Raw genomic sequence first — 19971 nt, 5'->3', positions numbered from 1 at the left:
CCCCCCTTGGAGGACCCAGCACCCCTCAGAGGACCCAGCAACACCCCTTGGAGGACCCAGCGACACCCCTTGGAGGACCCAACACCCGTTGGAGGACCAAACACCCCTGGGAGGACCCAGCAACCCCCAAACCCACCTTGAATGTCGTCGTTAAAGGTACAGTACTTCTCCCGGTACTTGCGGAGGAAACGGAAAGCGTTGTGGTTCCCAAAGTCCTCAAATTGGATCAGGGTGTTCTGACCGTACCTTTGGAGGACCGCGACAGTCGGATTTGGAAGGGGGGGGGGGGGGGGGGGGGGTGGTCTTAAAGGGGCAGAGACCCTAAAAAGAGGGGGCGGCTGTACCGGTCGGTGATGGCCTCCATGAATTCGTCGATGAGGTCGTCGTAGGCCGGCGAGCGGTCGCGTTTTTGGTACAGCCCCATGTAGAAGGGGTCCTTTAAGAGGCTCTGGAGGACAACAGGCGGACAGGAGTGGGATGGGAGGGGGGTTCTGGGGGGGTCCCGGTCCTCCAAGGGGCTCTGGAGGACTACAGGCAGACCAGAGTGGGATGGGAGGGGGGTATTTTGGGCTAAAGGTCCTTTAAGAGGCTCTGGAGGACTACAGGCGGACAGGAGAGGGATGGGAGGGGGGTTTCAGGGGGGTCTGGAGCCTCCAGGAGGCCTTGGAGGACTACAGGCGGACCAGAGTGAGGTTGGATTGGGCTTTTGGGAGGGCTCGGGTCCTTTAAGAGGCTCTGGAGGACTACAGGCAGACAGGAGTGGGATGGGAGGGGGGTTTCGGGGGGGTCCCGGTCCTCCAAGGGGCTCTGGAGGACTACAGGCGGACAGGAGTGGGATGGGAGGGAGGTATTTTGGGCTACAGGTCCTTTAAGAGGCTCTGGAGGACTACAGGCGAACAGGAGTGGGATGGGAGGGGGGTTTCAGGGGGGTCCCGGTCCTCCAAGGGGCTCTGGAGGACTACAGGCGGACAGGAGTGGGATGGGAGGGGGGTTTCAGGGGGGTCTGGAGCCTCCAGGAGGCCTTGGAGGACTACAGGCGGACCAGAGTGGGGTCGGATTGGGGTTTTTTGGGGTCCTGGAGGCTCGAGGAGTCCTTGGAGGACCTACAGGCAGCCAAGAGTGGGGTCGGATTGGGGTTTTTGGAGTCCTGGAGGCTCGAGGAGGCCTTGGAGGACCTACAGGCGGCCAAGAGTGGGTTCGGATTGGGCTTTTTGGGGGTCCTGGAGGCTCGAGGAGGCCTTGGAGGACCTACAGGCGGCCAAGAGTGGGGTCGGATTGGGGTTTTGGGGGTCCTGGAGCCTGGAGGAGGCCTTGGAGGACCTACAGGCGGCCAAGAGTGGGGTCGGATTGGGGTTTTTGGGGGTCCTGGAGGCTCGAGGAGGCCTTGGAGGACCAACAGGCGGCCACTCACGGTGTTGTCGGTGCCGACGTCGATGCAGACAGGCAGACATTTGTGGGGGTGGATCCCGGCGCAGGCGGTGTAAAGGCAGAGTTTCCCCACGGGGATCCCCATCCCATAAACTCCGAGGTCCCCCAATCCTAAAATGCGTTCGCCGTCGGTGACGACCACGGCCTGGAAGAAAAGGGGGGCGGGGGGGGGGAGGAAGAGAGGAAGTGGAAGTGGGAAGGGGGAAGAGGAAGCGGGAAGGGGGAAGTGGGAAGGACGGGGTCGGGGGGGGGAGGAAATGGGGGGAGGAAATGGGGGGAGGAGGGGGGGAAATGGGGAAGGGGAAGGGAAAGGGGAAAAGGGGAAGGGGGAAATGGGGAGGAAGTGGGGAAGAGGAAGGGGAAAGGGAAGTGGGAAGGGGGAAGGGGAAAGTGGGAAGAATGGGGTTGGGGGGGGAGGAAATGGGGGGAGGAAATGGGGGGAGGAAGGGGAGAATGGGGGGGAAAAGGGGAAGGAAAGGGAGGGGAAAGGGGAAAAGGGGGAAGGGGGAAAGGGGGAGGAAGTGGGGAAGAGGAAGTGGGAAGGGGGAAGGGAAAGTGGGAAGAATGGGGTCGGGGGGGGGAGGAAATGGGGGGAGGAGGGGGGAAAATGGGAGGAAATGGGGACGGGGAAAGGAAAAAGAGGGGGAAGGAAAGGGGGAAGGGGGAAAGGGGGAAAGGGGGAGGAAGTGGGGAAGAGGAAGTGGGAAGAGGGGAGGAAATGGGGGGAGGAGGGGGGAAAAGGGAAGTGGAAAAGGGAAAAGGGAAAGGGGAAAAGGGAAAGGAAAGGGGGAAGGAAAGGGAGGGGAAAGGGGAAAAGGGGAAGGGGGAAAGGGGGAGGAAGTGGGGAAGAGGAAGCGGGAAGGGGGAAGTGGGAAGGATGGGGTCGGGGGGGGGAGGAAATGGGGGGAGGAAATGGGGGGAGGAGGGGGGAAAATGGGAGGAAATGGTGATGGGGAAAGGAAAAGGAGGGGGGAAGGAAAGGGGGAAGGGGGAAAGGGGGAAAGGGGGAGGAAGTGGGGAAGAGGAAGTGGGAAGAGGGGAGGAAATGGGGAAGGGAAGGGGGAGGGGAAAGGGGAAGGGGGGAGGAAATGGGGGAGAGGAAACGGGGAAAGGAGGAGGGGAAAGGGAGGGGGAAAGGGGGAGGAAGTGGGGAAGAGGAAGTGGGAAAGGGGAAGAGGAAGCGGGAAGGGGGAAGTGGGAAGGACGGGGTCGGGGGGGGAGGAAATGGGGGGAGGAGGGAGGAAATGGGGGGAGGAGGGGGGAAAATGGGAGGAAATGGTGATGGGGAAAGGAAAAGGAGGGGGAAGGAAAGGGGGAAGGGGGAAAGGGGGAAAGGGGGAGGAAGTGGGGAAGAGGAAGTGGGAAGAGGGGAGGAAATGGGGGGAGGAGGGGGGAAAAGGGAAGTGGAAAAGGGAAAAGGGAAAGGGGAAAAGGGAAAGGAAAGGGGGAAGGAAAGGGAGGGGAAAGGGGAAAAGGGGAAGGGGGAAAGGGGGAGGAAGTGGGGAAGAGGAAGTGGGAAGAGGGGAGGAAATGGGGAAGGGAAGGGGGAGGGGAAAGGGGAAGGGGGGAGGAAATGGGGGAGAGGAAACGGGGAAAGGAGGAGGGGAAAGGGAGGGGGAAAGGGGGAGGAAGTGGGGAAGAGGAAGTGGGAAAGGGGAAGAGGAAGCGGGAAGGGGGAAGTGGGAAGGACGGGGTCGGGGGGGGAGGAAATGGGGGGAGGAAATGGGGGGAGGAAGGGGAGAATGGGGGGGAAAGGGGGAAGGAAAGGAGGGGAAAGGGGAAAAGAGGAAGGGGGAAAGGGGGAGGAAGTGGGGAAGAGGAAGCGGGAAGGGGGAAGTGGGAAGGATGGGGTCGGGGGGGGAGGAAATGGGGGGAGGAGGGGGGGAATGGGGGGAGGAAATGAGGGGAGGAAGGGGAGAATGGGGGGGAAAGGGGGAAGGAAAGGGAGGGGAAAGGGGAAAAGGGGAAGGGGAAAGGGGGAGGAAGTGGGAAAGAGGAAGCGGGAAGGGGGAAGTGGGAAGGATGGGGTCGGGGGGGGAGGAAATGGGGGGAGGAAATGGGGGGAGGAGTGGGGAAAATGGGAGGAAATGGTGATGGGGAAAGGAAAAGGAGGGGGAAGGAAAGGGGGAAGGGGGAAAGGGGGAAAGGGGGAGGAAGTGGGGAAGAGGAAGTGGGAAGAGGGGAGGAAATGGGGGGAGGAGGGGGGAAAAGGGAAGTGGAAAAGGGAAAAGGGAAAGGGGAAAAGGGAAAGGAAAGGGGGAAGGAAAGGGAGGGGAAAGGGGAAAAGGGGAAGGGGGAAAGGGGGAGGAAGTGGGGAAGAGGAAGCGGGAAGGGGGAAGTGGGAAGGATGGGGTCGGGGGGGGAGGAAATGGGGGGAGGAAATGGGGGGAGGAAATGGGGGGAGGAGGGGGGGAAATGGGGAAGGGGAAGGGGAAAGGAAAGGGAGGGGAAAGGGGAAAATGGAAGGAGGAAAGGGGGAAGAGGAAGCGGGAAGAGGGAAGAGGAAGTGGGAAGGATGGGGAGGAGGAAATGGGGGGAGGAAGGAGGGAAAGGAGAAGAGGAAAAGGAAGTGGAAGGGAAGGGGAAGAGGAAGGAGAAGGAGAGAAGAGGGAAGGGAAGGGGGAAGAGGAAGCGGGAAGGACGGGGGGAGGCAAAGGGAAAAGGGAAAAAGGAAAAGGAAAGGGGAGAAGGGGAAGGGGAAAGGGGAAGGGGAAAAGGGCAGAAGGGAAAGGAAAGGGGAAAAGGGAAAGGGAAAAGGGGAAGGAAAAGGGGAAAAGGGAAAGGGGAAAAGGGAAAGGAAAAGGGAAAAGGAAAGGAGAAGGGAAAGGGAAAAGGGAAAGGGGAAGGGAAAAGGGGAAGGGGAAGTAAAAGGGGGAAAGGGAAAGGAAAAAAGGAAAGGAAAAGGGGAAAAGGGAAAGGAAAAAAGGAACGGAAAAGGGAAAAGGGAAAGGGGGAAAGGAAAGGGGAAAAGGGGAAGGGGAAAAGGGAAAGGAAAAAGGGAACGGAAAAGGGAAAAGGGAAAGGGGAAAAGGGAAAGGAAAAGGGGAAAGGAAAGGAGAAAGGGAAAGGGGAAAAAGAAAAGGGAAAAGGAAAAGGGAAAAGGGGAAGGGGAAAAGGGCAGAAGGGAAAGGAAAGGGGAAAAGGGAAAGGGGAAAAGGGAAAGGAAAAGGGAAAAGGAAAGGAGAAGGGAAAGGGAAAAGGGAAAGGGGAAGGGAAAAGGGGAAGGGGAAAAGGGAAAGGGAAAAAGGAAAGGGAAAAGGGGAAGGGGAAGTAAAAGGGGGAAAGGGAAAGGAAGAAGGGAAAGGGAAAGGGAAAAGGAAAGGGAAAGGGAAAAGGAAAGGGGAAAAGAGAAAGGGGGAAAGGGAAAGGAAAAGGAAAGAGGGAAAAGGGAAAGGGAAAGGGAAAAGGGGAAAGGAAAAGGGAAATGGAAAGGGGGAAAGGAAAAGGAAAGGGCAGAAGAGAAAAGAAAGGGGAAAAGGGAAAGGGGAAAAGAGAAAGGGGAAAAGAAAAAGGGGAAAAGGGAAAGGGGAAAGGAAAAGGGGAAAGGGAAAGGGGAAGGGAAAAAGAGGAAGGGGAAGGAAAAGAGGAAGTGGAAAGGGGGCAAAAGGGGAAGCGAGGGCGGCAGGTCCTGGCAGGGCCGATAGGGAGAGGCGTCACCTTCACGTCGTTCTCCGGCCAGTTGTTAACGACCGATCTGATGTGACCCCGATCCGAGATGGAGATAAACAAACCCCTGCGAGGAAGAGCCGACACGTAACAAAATACACCCCCCCAAATACCCCAAAAGACCCCAAAATTGCCCCAAAATAGCCCCAAATTGCCCCAAAATACCCCAAAATACCCCAAAATGAGCAAAAATGGCCCCAAAATAGCCCCAAAATGCGTCAAAATAGGCAAAAATTGCCCCAAAATGCATCAAAATACCCCAAAATAGCCCCAAATAACCCCAAAATACCCCCAAATTGCCCCAAAAGGGACAAAAATTGCCCCAAAATGGACAAAAATTGCCCCAAAATGCGTCAAAATACCCCAAAATACGCAAAAATGGCCCCAAAATGGATCAAAATACCCCAAAATAGCCCCAAAATGCGTCAAAATACCCCCAAATAACCCCAAAATTGCCCCCAAATACCCCAAAATTGCCCCAAAATCCCTCAAAATACCCCAAAATTGCCCCAAAATCCATCAAAATACCCCCAATATCCCCCCAAATCCCCCCAAAATCCCCTTCAAACCCCCCATAAACCCCCAAAAACCCCCATAATCCCCCATAACCCCCCATAATCCCCCATAAACCCCCCCATAACCCCCCATAAACCCCCATAAACCCCCCATAATCCCCCATAAACCCCCCATAAACCCCCATAACCCCCCTATAAACTCCTCAAACCCCCCATAAACCCCTCAAATCCCCCATAAACCCCCATAAACCCCCCAAAACCCCCCATAATCCCCCCATAAACCCCCCATAAACCCCCCCAAAACCCCATAAACCCCCATAAACCCCCATAAACCCCCCATAAAACCCCTCAAACCCCCCATAAACCCCCATAAACCCCCCATAATCCCCCTATAATCCCCCCATAAACCCCCCATAAACCCCTCAAATCCCCCATAAACCCCCATAAACCTCCATAATCCCCCATAATCCCCCCATAAACCCCCCATAAACCCCTATAAACCCCCCATAAACCCCCATAATCCCCCATAAAACCCCCATAATCCCCCCATAAACCCCTCAAATCCCCCATAAACCCCCCATAATCCCCCATAATCCCCCCATAAACCCCCCATAAGCCCCCCATACACCCCCCATAACCCCCATAAACCCCCCCAAACCCCCTTCATACCCCCCATAACCCCCCATAATCCCCCCATAAACCCCCCATAATCCCCCATAACCCCCCCAAATCCCCTTTCAAACCCCTTAAACCCCCCATAATCCCCCATAAACCCCCATAAACCCCCCATAAACCCCCATAACCCCCCTATAAACCCCTCAAACCCCCCATAAACCCCTCAAATCCCCCATAAACCCCCCATAAACCCCCATAAACCCCCATAATCCCCCATAAACCCCCCATAATCCCCCATAATCCCCCCATAAAGCCCCCATAAACCCCCATAAACCCCCCATAAACCTCTATAAACCCCTTCAAACCCCTTCAAACCCCCCCAAATCCCCCATAAACCCCCCCAAAACCCCATAAACCCCCACAAAACCCCATAAACCCCCACAAAACCCCCCATAATCCCCCATAAACCCCCATAAACCCCCCAAATAACCCCCCCAAACACCCCAATATCCCCACATAACCCTCCAAACCCCCTTCAAATCCCCCCCAAACCCCTCAAACCCCCCATAAACCCCCACAAAACCCCATAAACCCCCCATAAAACCCCCATAAACCCCCCCCATAATCCCTCACTTGGGCCGCCGGAAGATGTGGCCGTATTGGGTACAGGCGAGTCCGACTGTTGGCGTGTAAACAACCGGCAGCAGCCTCTCGATGTCGTCCTGGAGGACCCGATAGAAGAGCTTCTCGTTCCTCTCCTGGATCCCCATGAGGTAAATGTACCTAAAATGGGGCGATATGGGGCGATATGGGGCGAGATGGGGCGGTCGGGGTGTAAGCGAGGCGGCTTTGGAGGACCAGCAGGCGGCTTTGGAGGACCAACAACAGGCGGCCGGCGCTCACTTCTGGAGGGGGTCGCTCATCTTGGCCATGTTCTTGTGGAAGCGTAAGGCTTGGATGTCCTGCGTCTCGATTTTGGGGGGGAGGAGGCCTTGGAGGCCCAACATCTGCCGCTCCAACAACGTGAAAGCCATGCCCTGCAAGAAACGAAGGTCCGACTGTTGGTCCTCCAAGGGGCGCTGTGTCTTTAAATGCGGCCGGTTGGGCAGGCTGGGGGGGACTCGGGGGCCTAAAAGGGGGTTTGGTCCTCCAAGGGCGCTGTCTCTTTAAATCGGAAGGGTTGGAAGACACGGGGACCGAGGTCCGACTGTTGGTCCTCCAAGGGTGCTGTCTCTTTAAATCCAGCAGCGTTGACAGCCTTAGGAGGACTAAGGTCCGACTGTTGGTCCTCCAAGGGGCGTTGGCGCTTTAAATGCGGTGTGTTTAACAGACTCGGGGGGTCTCGGGGGCCTAAAAGGGGGTTTGGTCCTCCAAGGGTGCTGTCTCTTTAAGTCTAAAGGGGTAGAACACGCAAGGACCAAGGTCCGACTGTTGGTCCTCCAAGGGGCGCTGTCTCTTTAAATCCAGCAGCATTGACAGCCTTAGGAGGACTAAGGTCCGACTGTTGGTCCTCCAAGGGGCGCTGTGTCTTTAAATGCGGCCGGTTGGGCAGGCTGGGGGGGACTCGGGGGCCTAAAAGGGGGTTTGGTCCTCCAAGGGCGCTGTCTCTTTAAATCGGAAGGGTTGGAAGACACGGGGACCGAGGTCCGACTGTTGGTCCTCCAAGGGTGCTGTCTCTTTAAATCCAGCAGCGTTGACAGCCTTAGGAGGACTAAGGTCCGACTGTTGGTCCTCCAAGGGGCGTTGGCGCTTTAAATGCGGTGTGTTTAACAGACTCGGGGGGTCTCGGGGGCCTAAAAGGGGGTTTGGTCCTCCAAGGGTGCTGTCTCTTTAAGTCTAAAGGGGTAGAACACGCAAGGACCAAGGTCCGACTGTTGGTCCTCCAAGGGGCGCTGTCTCTTTAAATCCAGCAGCATTGACAGCCTTAGGAGGACTAAGGTCCGACTGTTGGTCCTCCAAGGGGCGCTGTGTCTTTAAATGCGGCCGGTTGGGCAGGCTGGGGGGGACTCGGGGGCCTAAAAGGGGGTTTGGTCCTCCAAGGGCGCTGTCTCTTTAAATCTAGAGGGGTAGAACACGCGAGAAGCAAGGTCTGACTGTTGGTCCTCCAAGGGCGCTGTCTCTTTAAATCCAGCAGCGTTGACAGCCTTAGGAGGACTAAGGTCCGACTGTTGGTCCTCCAAGGGGCGCTGGCGCTTTAAATGCGGCCGGTTGGGAAGACTCGGGGGGTCTCGGGGGCCTAAAAGGGGGTTTGGTCCTCCAAGGGTGCTGTCTCTTTAAGTCTAAAGGGGTAGAACACGCAAGGACCAAGGTCCGACTGTTGGTCCTCCAAGGGGCGCTGTGTCTTTAAATGCGGCCGGTTGGGCAGGCTGGGGGGGACTCGGAGGCCTAAAAGGGGGTTTGGTCCTCCAAGGGCGCTGTCTCTTTAAATCTAGAGGGGTAGAACACGCGAGGAGCAAGGTCCGACTGTTGGTCCTCCAAGGGGCGCTGTGTCTTTAAATGCGGCCGGTTGGACAGGCTGGGGGGGACTCGGGGGCCTAAAAGGGGGTTTGGTCCTCCAAGGGCGCTGTCTCTTTAAATCTAGAGGGGTAGAAGACACGGGGACCGAGGTCCGACTGTTGGTCCTCCAAGGGGCGCTGTCGCTTTAAATCCAGCAGCGTTGACAGCCTTAGGAGGACCAAGGTCCGACTGTTGGTCCTCCAAGGGGCGCTGTGTCTTTAAATGCGGCCGGTTGGGCAGGCTGGGGGGGACTCGGGGGCCTAAAAGGGGGTTTGGTCCTCCAAGGGCGCTGTCTCTTTAAATCTAGAGGGGTAGAAGACACGGGGACCGAGGTCCGACTGTTGGTCCTCCAAGGGCGCTGTCTCTTTAAATCCAAAGGGTTTCACAGCCTCAGGAGGACCAAGGTCGGACTGTTGGTCCTCCAAGGGGCGCTGTGTCTTTAAATGCGGCCGGTTGGGCAGGCTGGGGGGGTCTCGGGGGCCTAAAAGGGGGTTTGGTCCTCCAAGGGCGCTGTCTCTTTAAATCTAGAGGGGTAGAAGACACGGGGACCGAGGGCCGACTGTTGGTCCTCCAAGGGGCGCTGGCACTTTAAATGCGGCCGGTTGGGCAGGCTGGGGGGGACTCGGGGGCCTAAAAGGGGGTTTGGTCCTCCAAGGGCGCTGTCTCTTTAAATCTAGAGGGGTAGAAGACACGGGGACCGAGGTCCGACTGTTGGTCCTCCAAGGGGCGCTGTCTCTTTAAATCCAGCAGCGTTGACAGCCTTAGGAGGACTAAGGTCTGACTGTTGGTCCTCCAAGGGGCGCCGTGTCTTTAAATCCAAAGGGTTTGACAGGCTCAGGAGGACCAAGGTCGGACTGTTGGTCCTCCAAGGGCGCTGTCTCTTTAAATCCCCCCTATTTAACCCCCAGTGGAGGACCAACGTCCGCCTGTTGGTCCTCCAAGGTCTGTAGTGGCTGTAGTTGGTCCTCCAAGAGCGCTCTCCCTTTAAATCCCCCCTATTTAACCCCCAGTGGAGGACCAAAGTCCGCCTGTAGGTCCTCCAAGAGCCCTCTCCCTTTAAATCCTCCATGTTTACCACCCCGTGGAGGACCAAAGTCCGCCTGTAAGTCCTCCAAGAGCACTTTCCCTTTAAATCCTCCATGTTTAACCCCCAGTGGAGGACCAAAGTCCGCCTGTAGGTCCTCCAAGAGCACTTTCCCTTTAAATCCTCCATGTTTACCACCCCGTGGAGGACCAAAGTCCGCCTGTTGGTCCTCCAAGAGCGCTCTCCCTTTAAATCCTCCATGTTTAACCCCCAGTGGAGGACCAAAGTCCGCCTGTAGGTCCTCCAAGAGCACTTTCCCTTTAAATCCCCCCTATTTAACCCCCAGTGGAGGACCAAAGTCCGCCTGTAGGTCCTCCAAGGGCCCTCTCCCTTTAAATCCTCCATGTTTACCACCCCGTGGAGGACCAAAGTCCGCCTGTAAGTCCTCCAAGGGCCCTCTCCCTTTAAATCCCCCCTATTTAACCCCCAGTGGAGGACCAAAGTCCGCCTGTAAGTCCTCCAAGGGCACTTTCCCTTTAAATCCTCCGGCTTTTACAGCATAACAAGGTCCAAGGTCCACAGCAGCGGCGCTAACGAGCTAATTAAGGGGTAATTAAGGGGTAATTAAGGGGCCGGGGGACTCACCTTGTTGGTACGAGGGTTGAGCATGAGGGGTTTCCCCTTCTCCCTGGTGTGGACGCAGCGTTGTAGGGTCAGGCGGAAGCGGGACAGCATGGCGTTAGCGGGCCTTCGGGTCCTGGAAGGGAGATAGCGAAGAGGGGGGGTTAATTAATTAATTGGGGTTAATTAGGGGGCGATGGGGGAGGGGGATTGGGGGCAGCGATGGGGGACGGAAAGGGAATGGGGTGGCTGTGGGGTCGCATTGGGTGGCAGTGGGGTCCAATGGGGTCCAATGGGGTCCAATAGGGCCCAATGGGAGTCAATGGGATTCAATGGGATTCAATGGGGTCCAATAGGTGGCAATGGGGTCCAATGGGATTCAATGGGGTACAATAGGGTCCAATGGGGTCCAATGGGGTCCAATGGGGTCCAATAGGGCCCAATGGGAGTCAATGGGATTCAATGGGATTCAATGGGGTCCAATAGGTGGCAATGGGGTCCAATGGGATTCAATGGGGTACAATAGGGTCCAATGGGGTCCAATGGGGTCCAATGGGGTCCAATAGGGCCCAATGGGAGTCAATGGGATTCAATGGGGTCCAATGGGATTCAATGGGGTCCAATGGGAGTCAATGGGGTCCAATGGGGTCCAATGGGGTCCAATAGGGCCCAATGGGAGTCAATGGGATTCAATGGGATTCAATGGGGTCCAATGGGAGTCAATGGGGTCCAATGGGGTCCAATGGGGTCCAATAGGGCCCAATGGGGTCCAATGGGATTCAATGGGGTGCAATGGGGTCCAATAGGGCACAATGGGGTCCAATGGGGTCCAATGGGATTCAATGCAGTCCAATGGGAGCCAATGGGGTCTAATAGGGTCCAATAAGGCTCAATGGGGTCCAATGGGGTCCAATAGGGTGGCAATGGGGTCCAATGGGGTCCAATGGGATCCAATAGGGTTGCAATAGGGTCCAATGGGGTCTAATAGGGTCCAATGGGGTCTAATAGGGCCCAATGGGGTCCAATGGGATTCAATGGGGTCCAATGGGATCCAATGGGGTCCAATGGGGTCCAATAGGGTCTAATAGGGTCCAATAGGGCCCAATGGGGTCCAATGGGATGCAATGGGGTCCAATAGGGTCCAGTGGGATCCAATGGGGTCTAATAGGGTCTAATGGGGTGGCAATGGGGTCCAATAGGGTCCAATAAGGCTCAATGGGGTCCAATAGGGTCCAATGGGGTCCAATGGGATTCAATGCGGTCCAATGGGGTTGCAATGGGGTCCAATGGGGTCCAATGGGATCCAATAGGGTCCAATGGGATTCAATGGGGTCCAATGGGGCCCAATGGGGTCCAATGGGATTCAATGGGGTGCAATGGGGTCCAATAGGGCACAATGGGGTCCAATGGGGTCCAATGGGATTCAATGCAGTCCAATGGGAGCCAATGGGGTCTAATAGGGTCCAATAAGGCTCAATGGGGTCCAATGGGGTCCAATGGGGTCCAATGGGAACCAATGGGGTCCAATGGGATCCAATAGGGTTGCAATAGGGTCCAATGGGGTCTAATAGGGCCCAATGGGGTCCAATGGGATTCAATGGGGTCCAATGGGATCCAATGGGGTCCAATGGGGTCCAATAGGGTCTAATAGGGTCCAATAGGGCCCAATGGGGTCCAATGGGATGCAATGGGGTCCAATAGGGTCCAAAGGGATCCAATGGGATCTAATAGGGTCCAATGGGGTCCAATGGGATCCAATGGGGTCCAATAGGTGGCAATGGGGTCCAATGGGATTCAATGGGGTCCAATGGGGTCCAATGGAAGTCAATGGGGTCCAATGTGGTCCAATGGGATTCAATGGGGTCCAATGGGGTGGCAATGGGGTCCAATGGGGTCCAATGGGATCCAATGGGGTCCAATAGGGCCCAATGTGGTCCAATAGGGTCTACTAGGGTCTAATGGGGTTTGCAGTGGGATCCAATGGGGTCCAATGCCATCCTATAGGGCTGCAATGGGGTCCAATGGGCTTGCTATGGGATCCAATGGGGTCTAATAGGACTCAATAGGGTCCAATGGGGTCCAATAGGGCCCAATGGGATCCAATAGGGTCCCATAGGGTCCAATAGGGTCCAATGGAGTCCAATAGGGCCCAATGGGGTCCAATGGGGTCTAATAGGGTCTAATGGGGCCCAATGGGGTCCAATGGGATCCAATGGGGTCCAATGGGATCCAATAGGGTCCAATAGGGTCTAATAGGGTCCAATAGTGTCCAATAGGGCCCAATGGGGTCCAGTAGGGTCTAATGGGGTTCACAGTGGGATCCAATGGGGTCCAATGCCATCCTATAGAACTGCAATGGGGTCCAATGCCGTCGTATAGGGTTCCAATGGGGTCCAATGCCATCCTATATGGCTGCTATGGGATCCAATGGGGTCTAATAGGGTCCAATAGGGCCCAATGGGATCCAATGGGGATCCAATAGGGCCCAATGGGGCGGTAATGGGGGATGGGCGATGGATGCTTCCTCTTTCCCCCCTCCCCGCCCCCAACGGCTCCAACAGTCCCGGTTGAATCCTCCGCCTCTCCCCGCCCCCATCCCCGTTCCGTTCTCACCGCTTCGGGCCTTTAAAAGGGCTTTTTTTTCGCTGTGGAGAGCGGCATCCGCCGGAGCTCCGCCCGCCTCGGCGGCCGCAGCCGAATGGCGGGCCGGGAACGGCGGCTCGGAGGGCCCTTCCGGGAGGCGGGGTTTCGGAGGGCGATTGACGGGCGGGCGGCCAATCGGGGTGGAGCCGGCCGGCGGGGCGGCCAGTGAGCGCGCGGCGCCGGTGGCGGGAGCCAATCGGAGGGAGGGGGCGGGGGGGAGAGGGCGGGGCTTGAGGGCGAGGGCGCGGCGTGATTGGCTGGAGGCGGCGCCATGGGGGTGAATGGGGGAGGGTGGGGGGAGTTGGAGGGGGTAATTAGAGGGGGTGGGGGTAATTAGAGGGGGTAATTAGAGGGGTAGGGGTAATTAGAGGGGATAGGGGTAATTAGAGGGGGGGATTAGAGGAGATAGGGGAATTAAAGGGGGGAATTAGAGGGGATATGGGTAATTTAGGGGGGTAATTAGGGGGGATAGGGGTAATTAGAGGGGGTAATTAGAGGGGGAGGGGATAATTAGAGGGCAATTAGAGGAGATAGAGGTAATTAGAGGGGTAATTAGAGGATATAGGGGTAATTGGAGTAATTAGAGGGGGAGGGGGTTATTGGAGGGGGTAATTAGAGGGGATGGGGTAATTAGAGGGGGTAATTAGAGGGGGGAGGGATAATTAGAGAGGGTAATTAGAGGGGATGGGGTAATTAGAGGGTAATTAGAAGGGGGAGGGGTAATTAGAGGGGGTAATTAGAGGGGGTTTGGTCCTCCAGCCTCCCTTGGTCCTCCAGCTGCCATTAGTCCTCCAGCTGCCATTAGTCCTCCAGCCATTGGTCCTCCAGCCGCCATTAGTCCTCCAGCTGCCATTAGTCCTCCAGCCTAGTTGGTCCTCCAAACTTATTGGTCCTCCAACCGCCATTGGTCCTCCAACCGCCATTGGTCCTCCAGCCTAATTGGTCCTCCAGCCTAATTGGTCCTCCAGCCACCATTAGTCCTCCAGCCTAATTGGCCCTCCAGCCTAATTGGCCTCCAGCCTAATTGGTCCTCCAGCCTAATTGGCCCTCCAGCCTAATTGGTCCTCCAGCCTAATTGGTCCTCCAACCGCCATTGGTCCTCCAGCCGCCATTAGTCCTCCAGCCATTGGTCCTCCAGCCTAATGGGTCCTCCAGCCTAATTGGTCCTCCAGCCATTGGTCCTCCAGCCGCCATTGGTCCTCCAGCCATGAGTCCTCCAGCCGCCATTAGTCCTCCAGCCATGAGTCCTCCAGCCATTGGTCCTCCAGCCGCCATTAGTCCTCCAGCCATGAGTCCTCCAGCCATTGGTCCTCCAGCCTAATTGGTCCTCCAGCTGCCATTAGTCCTCCAGCCACGAGTCCTCCAGCCGCCATGAGTCCTCCAGCCGCCATTAATCCCATCCAACCAATGAGACGCCAACGCAAGAGCAGATAGGAATCATTTAATGACTTAATTAGGTCCTAATTAGCCAAAGCTCGTTAACGAAGGGACATAACGAAGGGGGAGGGACCCTCTGGCCGCCATTGGTCCTCCAGCCACGAGTCCTCCAGCCGCAATGAGTCCTCCAGCCGCCATTAATCCGCAAGCAGCCAATGAGACACCAACGCCAGAGCAGATAGTAACTACTTAATGCTTTAATGAGGTTCTAATTAGCCACAGCTCGTTAACAAAGGGATATAACGAAGGGGGAGGGACCCTCTGGCCGCCATGAGTCCTCCAGCCAGGAGTCCTCCAGCCGCCATGAGTCCTCCAGCCGCCATTAATCCCATCCAACCAATGAGACGCCAACGCAAGAGCAGATAGGAATCATTTAATGACTTAATTAGGTCCTAATTAGCCACAGCTCGTTAACGAAGGGACATAACGAAGGGGGAGGGACCCTCTGGCCGCCATTGGTCCTCCAGCCACGAGTCCTCCAGCCGCCATGAGTCCTCCAGCCGCCATTTATCCCATCCAACCAATGAGACGCCAACGCCAGAGCAGATAATAACTACTTAATGCTTTAATGAGGTTCTAATTAGCCACAGCTCGTTAACGAAGGGACATAACGAAGGGGGAGGGACCCTCTGGCCGCCATGAGTCCTCCAGCCACGAGTCCTCCAGCCGCCATGAGTCCTCCAGCCGCCATTTATCCCATCCAACCAATGAGACGCCAACGCCAGAGCAGATAATAACTACTTAATGCTTTAATTAGGTTCTAATTAGCCACAGCTCGTTAACGAAGGGACATAACGAAGGGGGAGGGACCCTCTGGCCGCCATTGGTCCTCCAGCCACGAGTCCTCCAGCCGCCATGAGTCCTCCAGCCGCCATTAATCCCATCCAACCAATGAGACGCCAACGCCAGAGCAGATAATAACTACTTAATGCTTTAATGAGGTTCTAATTAGCCACAGCTCGTTAACGAAGGGCATAACGAAGGAGGAGGGACCCTCTGGCCGCCATTGGTCCTCCAGCCACGAGTCCTCCAGCCGCCATGAGTCCTCCAGCCGCCATTAATCCCATCCAACCAATGAGACGCCAACGCAAGAGCCGATAGCAATCATTTATTCATACGTAGGTATGCTAATTAGCCAAAGCTCGTTAACGAAGGGACATAACGAAGGGGGAGGGACCCTCTGGCCGCCATTGGTCCTCCAGCCACGAGTCCTCCAGCCGCCATGAGTCCTCCAGCCGCCATTAATCCCATCCAACCAATGAGACGCCAACGCCAGAGCAGATAATAACTACTTAATGCTTTAATGAGGTTCTAATTAGCCACAGCTCGTTAACGAAGGGACATAACGAAGGGGGAGGGACCCTCCGGCCGCCATGGGTCCTCCAGCCACGAGTCCTCCAGCCGCCATGAGTCCTCCAGCCGCCATTAATCCCATCCAACCAATGAGACGCCAACGCAAGAGCCGATAGCAATCATTTATTCATACGTAGGTATGCTAATTAGCCAAAGCTCGTTAACGGAAGGGCATAACGAAGGGGGAGGGACCCTCTGGCCGCCATTGGTCCTCCAGCCACGAGTCCTCCAGCCGCCATGAGTCCTCCAGCCGCCATTAATCCCATCCAACCAATGAGACGCCAACGCAAGAGCCGATAGCAATCATTTATTCATACGTAGGTATGCTAATTAGCCAAAGCTCGTTAACGGAAGGGCATAACGAAGGAGGAGGGACCCTCTGGCCGCCATTGGTCCTCCAGCCACGAGTCCTCCAGCCGCCATGAGTCCTCCAGCCGCCATTAATCCGCAAGCAGCAAGCCCAGGAGGCCCGCAACGGCTCCGCTCATTAACCGGCGGCCCTCAGCGGCGCCGCTAATGAGCCTCGGCTCGTTAAGGGAGGACGTAACGAACCAATCGGGCCCCCCTGACCTCCCGAAGCCGTCGGCAATGGCGGAGGACGCCGACGATGCGATGGAAGGTTCGGTCCACCTTCAGCTGGGTGAACTCCTTCAGGTCGGCCTCCACCACGAAGGTGAGCCCTGGGGGGGGGGGGAAGGAAGGAAGAAAGGGGGGGGAAGCGGAAGAGGAAGTGCGCCCGGGCGACTTCCGCTTCCGGCCGGAAGGCCTACCTTGAGTCTCTTTGGTTTCCTCTTCCCGGAAGCGGTGGCAAAGGGCGCGGGAAGAGGAGGGGAGGGATTTGGGGGGGTGGCGGAGGAGGCGGTATTTGGAGGCGGCGGCGGCGTGGAGGGCGCGGAGGGCGGCGTTGGTTTGGGCCAGGGTCAGGCGGCCCCTCATGTAGCTGCCGGGGGGGAGGAAGAGGAAGAGGAAGTGGAGGCGGAAGTAGGGGAAGAAGGGGGAAGTGGGGTGGGGGGGTGGGGGAGAGGTGGGGGTGGGGAAATGGGGGGTGGAAAGGGGCTAAAAGGGGGGTGGAGGGAGGATAGAGGGGGAAATAGAAGAGGAAATAGAGGAGGAAGTGGAGGCGGAAGTGGAGGCGGAAGTAGGGGTAGGGGGGTGAGGGGGGTGGGGGGCGGAAGGAGTGGGGGGCGAAGAGGTGAGGGGTGGGGAAATGGGGGGGGATGGGGGGTGGAGAGGGGGGTGGAGGGGGGAATAGAAGAGGAAATAGAAGAGGAAATAGAAGAGGAAGTGGAGGCGGAAGTAGGGGAAGAAGGGGGGGTGGGGGCGGGGGGGGGAAGGGGGGCGGTGGGGGAGAGGTGTGGGGTGGGGAAATGGGGGGGATGGGGTTTAAAAGGGGGGTGGAGGGGGGAATAGAAGAGGAAATAGAAGAGGAAGTGGAGGCGGAAGTGGAGGCGGAAGTAGGGGAAGAAGGGGGAAGTGGGGTGGGGGGGGTGGGGGGGGGAAGGGGTGGGGGTGGGGGGGGAAATGGGGGGTGGAGAGGGGTTAAAAGGGGGGTGGAGGGGGGATAGAAGAGGAAATAGAAGAGGAAGTGGAGGCGGAAGTGGAGGCGGAAGTAGGGGAAGAAGGGGGAAGTGGGGTGGGGGGGGTGGGGGGGGGAAGGGGTGGGGGTCGGGGGGGAAATGGGGGGTGGAGAGGGGTTAAAAGGGGGGTGGAGGGGGGATAGAAGAGGAAATAGAGGAGGAAGTGGAGGCGGAAGTAGGGAAACAGAGGGGAAATAGAGCAGGAAATGGTCCTATGAGGGGTAATGGATAGGAAATGAGGCCCTATAAAGGGAAGTGGGGAGGAAAGAGAGTCCCGTGACGGGAAGTGGGGAGGAAATGGAGTCCTGTAAGGGGAAATAGGGAGGAAATAGAGTCCTAGAAGGGGAAATAGAGTCCTATAAGAGGAAATAGGGAGGAAATAGAGTCCTATAACAGGAAATGGAGAGGAAAGAGAGTCCTATAACAGGAAGTGGAGAGGAAATAAAGTCCTATAGGGGAAAATAGGGAGGAAATAGAGTCCTATAAGGGGAAATAGGGAGGAAATAAGACCCTGCAAGTGGAATTAGGGAGGAAATAGAGTCTTATAAAGGGAAATAGGGAGGAAATAGAGTCTTATAAGGGGAAATAGGGAGGAAATAAAAGTCTACAAAGGGAAATAGGGAGGAAATAGAGTCCTATGAGGGGAAATAGGGAGGAAATGAGACCCTATAAAGGGAAGTAGGGAGGAAATAGAGTCCTGTGACAGGAAATGGAGAGGAAATAGAGTCCTGTAAGGGGAAATAGGGAGGAAATAGAGTCCTAGAAGGGGAAATAGAGTCCTATAAGAGGAAATAGGGAGGAAATAGAGTCCTATAACAGGAAGTGGAGAGGAAATAAAGTCCTATAGGGGAAAATAGGGAGGAAATAGAGTCCTATAAGGGGAAATAGGGAGGAAATAAGACCCTGCAAGTGGAATTAGGGAGGAAATAGAGTCCTATAACAGGAAATGGAGAGGAAATAGTGTCCTATAACAGGAAGTGGTGAGGAAATAGAGTCCTATAGGGGAAAATAGGGAGGAAATAGAGTCCTATAAGGGTAAATAGAGTCCTATAAGGGGAAATAGGGAGGAAATAGAATCCTATAAGGGGAAATAAGAAGGAAATAGAGTCCTAGAAGGGGAAATAGAGTCCTATGAGAGGAAATAGGGAGGAAATAGAGTCCTATAACAGGAAATGGAGAGGAAATAGAGTCCTATTGGGGGAAATAGGGAGGAAATAAGACCCTCCAAAGGGAAATAGGGAGGAAATGGAACAGGAAACGCCCTCCCCCCCCCCCCAACCCGGAAGTGGAGCGGAAGCAGAGCAGGAAACAGCCGAGGAAACGGAAGCGGAAAGGAAACGGAGGCGGAAACCGACCGAGCAACGGCGGCAGCTAATTAATACCCCCCCCCCCCCCCCCCCCTCTAATTGCAATTAACGAAGGCGCTCATTAAGGCCGGAAGGAAGGAAGGAAGAGGCCCGGAAGGAGGGAAGCAAACCCGGAAGTGCAGCCTCTGCCGCCTTCCTCACCCGGGAACGCTCTCGAACTCCTCGTCGCTAATTAGCGGGGCGTCGTTAACGAGCGGCGCCTCCTTGGCGGCCTTCTTAACGAGCTGCAGCCTCTCCGCCTCCCACTTCTCCTTCTCCGCCCTCTTCCGCATCTCCTGCCATGCAAATGAGGCGTCGCCGGGACCCCAAGCTTAATTAGCCCGGCCTTCGTTAGCCTTAATGAGGAGGCCTTACCTGCAGGGCGGCCGCTAATTGCCGCCGTTGATTGACTTCCTCTTCCATCCGGCCCAGCAGCCCATGCAGCACCGCCACCTCCATGCCCACCTCGGCCAGCATCTCCCTCCTCCCTAATGAGCACCTTAATTAAGCACCCCCTCATTTGCATAAAGCCCCCCACCCCCCCCCCCACCCCATAGAGCCCTCCTACCCAGCCCTCTTAATTGCAGCAGCCGCTTAATGAGCCCGATCTTGGCGGCCAAATGGCGGCTCAGAGCCTCCAACCCTTCGGCCTCCATTCTGCCCTACGAGGGGACAAAAAGTCGGTCGCCAACGGGGCGGATTTGGTCGCCAAATGAGTCCCCCCCCCCCCCCCTCCTTTTCCCCCTTCGGACAGCACTGCGCATGCGCAGCATTCGAACTGCGCGCCCTGCGCATGCGCGAAAAGCCTCGGCAGTACTGCGCATGCACCCGCTACAGGCAGCGCGCATGCGCAGTAAGCTAACCCAAAGACCCGGATGAACGCTCGGCCGCAATGCGCATGCGCCCGCTACATGCCTAGCGCATGCGCACTACGCCGCGCGGGCAAAACAAACTAAGCGTACTGCGCATGCGCTGCAAATGGCAGCTACAGCGCATGCGCTCTCTACAGCAGACGCGCATGCGCAGCACGCAGAGGAAAGGACCCGGATGGTGGCTGATGCGCATGCGCAAAGGTGAGTCTGCGCTCAGTAGCGCCGCCTTGTGGACGGGAGGGGTATTGCAGCCATAAGGACCCCATAGGGACCCTATAAAAGCCAATTGACCCCATAAGGACCCCATAAAGTCCCCGTAAACCCCAATTAGCCCCATAAGGACCCCATAAGGACCCCATAAACACCAATTGACCCCAT

General features: G+C 56.6%; 2 protein-coding genes and 1 long non-coding RNA gene across 6 annotated transcripts in view; 1 reads left to right on the top strand and 2 right to left on the bottom strand.

The window, feature by feature from the left end:
* Nucleotides 1–13076, bottom strand: part of LOC121108229 (NAD-dependent malic enzyme, mitochondrial-like) — a 40274-nt gene extending 27198 nt beyond the window's left edge. For 2 of the 4 annotated variants that reach the window (XM_040655281.2, XM_040655283.2), the window contains exons 1-8: nt 12979–13076; nt 10390–10501; nt 7128–7261; nt 6858–7007; nt 5086–5161; nt 1412–1573; nt 345–448; nt 137–246 (exon numbers count right to left, since the gene is read on the bottom strand). In XM_040655281.2, coding sequence (XP_040511215.1) covers nt 137–246; nt 345–448; nt 1412–1573; nt 5086–5161; nt 6858–7007; nt 7128–7261; nt 10390–10479 — 826 coding nt within the window. In that variant the 5' untranslated portion in view covers nt 10480–10501; nt 12979–13076. Of the gene's footprint in view, nt 1–136; nt 247–344; nt 449–1411; nt 1574–5085; nt 5162–6857; nt 7008–7127; nt 7262–10389; nt 10502–12969 lie in introns of all 4 variants that reach the window. The other 2 variants (XM_040655282.2, XM_046905114.1) reach the window with 2 other exon arrangements.
* On the top strand, nt 7257–15621 carry LOC124417481. The gene is made up of 3 exons (XR_006932314.1): nt 7257–8681; nt 9053–10353; nt 14062–15621. It is a non-coding gene; the product is annotated as an uncharacterized LOC124417481 (long non-coding RNA).
* Nucleotides 15622–15902: 281 nt separating this feature from the next.
* SKA1 (spindle and kinetochore associated complex subunit 1) lies at nt 15903–19473 on the bottom strand. The gene is made up of 5 exons (XM_040655287.2): nt 19290–19473; nt 19097–19209; nt 18884–19017; nt 16569–16738; nt 15903–16478 (listed from the first exon to the last, which is right to left on the bottom strand). Exons 1-5 carry the CDS (start codon nt 19375–19377, stop codon nt 16330–16332), a joined length of 654 nt encoding a protein of 217 aa, XP_040511221.1. The 5' UTR covers nt 19378–19473; the 3' UTR covers nt 15903–16329.
* Between the last annotated feature and the right edge of the window lie 498 nt (nt 19474–19971).

The sequence above is a fragment of the Gallus gallus genome, chromosome W (assembly GCF_016699485.2).
Source record: "Gallus gallus isolate bGalGal1 chromosome W, bGalGal1.mat.broiler.GRCg7b, whole genome shotgun sequence".
Lineage (NCBI taxonomy): Eukaryota > Metazoa > Chordata > Aves > Galliformes > Phasianidae > Gallus > Gallus gallus.
Note: the sequence above shows the minus strand (reverse complement) of the source record. Positions and strands in the feature narration are given on the sequence as shown.